This window comes from Parus major, unplaced genomic scaffold (assembly GCF_001522545.3).
Source record: "Parus major isolate Abel unplaced genomic scaffold, Parus_major1.1 Scaffold947, whole genome shotgun sequence".
NCBI lineage: Eukaryota > Metazoa > Chordata > Aves > Passeriformes > Paridae > Parus > Parus major.
In genome coordinates, this window is record NW_015379822.1 from 1 (window position 1) to 1059 (window position 1059).

The 1059-nt window shown below is 67.4% G+C and overlaps 1 protein-coding gene across 1 annotated transcript in view; it reads right to left on the reverse strand.

The window, feature by feature from the left end:
* Positions 1-85: 85 nt before the first annotated feature.
* Positions 86-1059, reverse strand: part of LOC107199528 (anoctamin-8-like) — a gene marked incomplete at its 3' end in the record, with an annotated part of 1759 nt that continues 785 nt past the window's right edge. Inside the window, exon 2 of the mRNA XM_015616844.3 lies at positions 86-278. Coding sequence (XP_015472330.1) covers positions 86-278 — 193 coding nt within the window. The remainder of the gene's footprint in view (positions 279-1059) is intronic.

Consider the following 1059-nt stretch of genomic DNA (forward strand, 5'->3'; position numbering starts at 1 on the left):
TTGGGGACAGGCTGGGGACACTCTGGGCACACCCCGGGGACACCCTGGGGACACCCCAGTGACACCCCAGGGACACCCCGGGGACACCCTGGGGACACCCCGGTGACACGGGGGACCCTGGGGACCCTGGGGACACAGGACACACCTCTCGTAAGTGGCGGTGACGAAGAAGGCGTAGACGCGCGTGTGCTTGTGGTGCCGCACCTGCACGATCAGCTCGGGGATGCCCAGGCGGATGTGGTTGAGCAGCCATAGCAGCGTGTGGTCATCCGTGCTGTCTGCGCGGGGACAGCCACACCTGTCCTTGTCCCTGTCCCCAACCCGCCGGCTGTCCCTGTCCCCAACCCGCCGGGTGTTCCTGTCCCCAACCCTCCGGGTGTTCCTGTCCCCAACCCTCCGGGTGTCCCTGTCCCCAACCCGCCAGGTGTTCTGTCCCCAACCCGCTGGGTGTCCCTGTCCCCAACCCGCCAGGTGTTCTGTCCCCAACCCGCCGGGTGTCCCTGTCCCCAACCCGCCAGGTGTTCTGTCCCCAACCCGCCGGGTGTCCCTGTCCCCAACCCGCCGGGTGTCCCTGTCCCCAGCCCGCCGGGTGTCCCTGTCCCCAACCCGCCAGCTGTCCCCTGTCCCAGTCCCCAGCCCGCCAGGTGTCCCTGTCCCCAACCCACCAGGTGTCCCTGTCCCCAACCCGCCGGGTGTTCCTGTTCCGAACCCACCAGGTGTCCCTGTCCCTCCTGGTGTCCCTGTCCCCAGCCCACCAGGTGTCCCTCGTCCCTGTCCCTCCTGGTGTCCCTGTCCCCCACTCTCCAGGTGTCCCCTGTCCCTGTCCCCAGCCCGCCAGGTGTCGCTTGTCCCCCATTCTTCAGGTGTCCCTGTTCCGAACCCACCAGGTGTCCCTATCCCTGTCCCTCCAGGTGTCCCTGTCCCTCCAGGTGTCCCTCATCCCGGTCCCCATCCCCACATCCCGGTTCTGGACCCTTTCACTCCATAGGGCCTCAATCATTTCCTGTATCTCCCATAGGTCCCCATGTCCCTCATCCCGGTCCCCATCCCTGTCCCCAT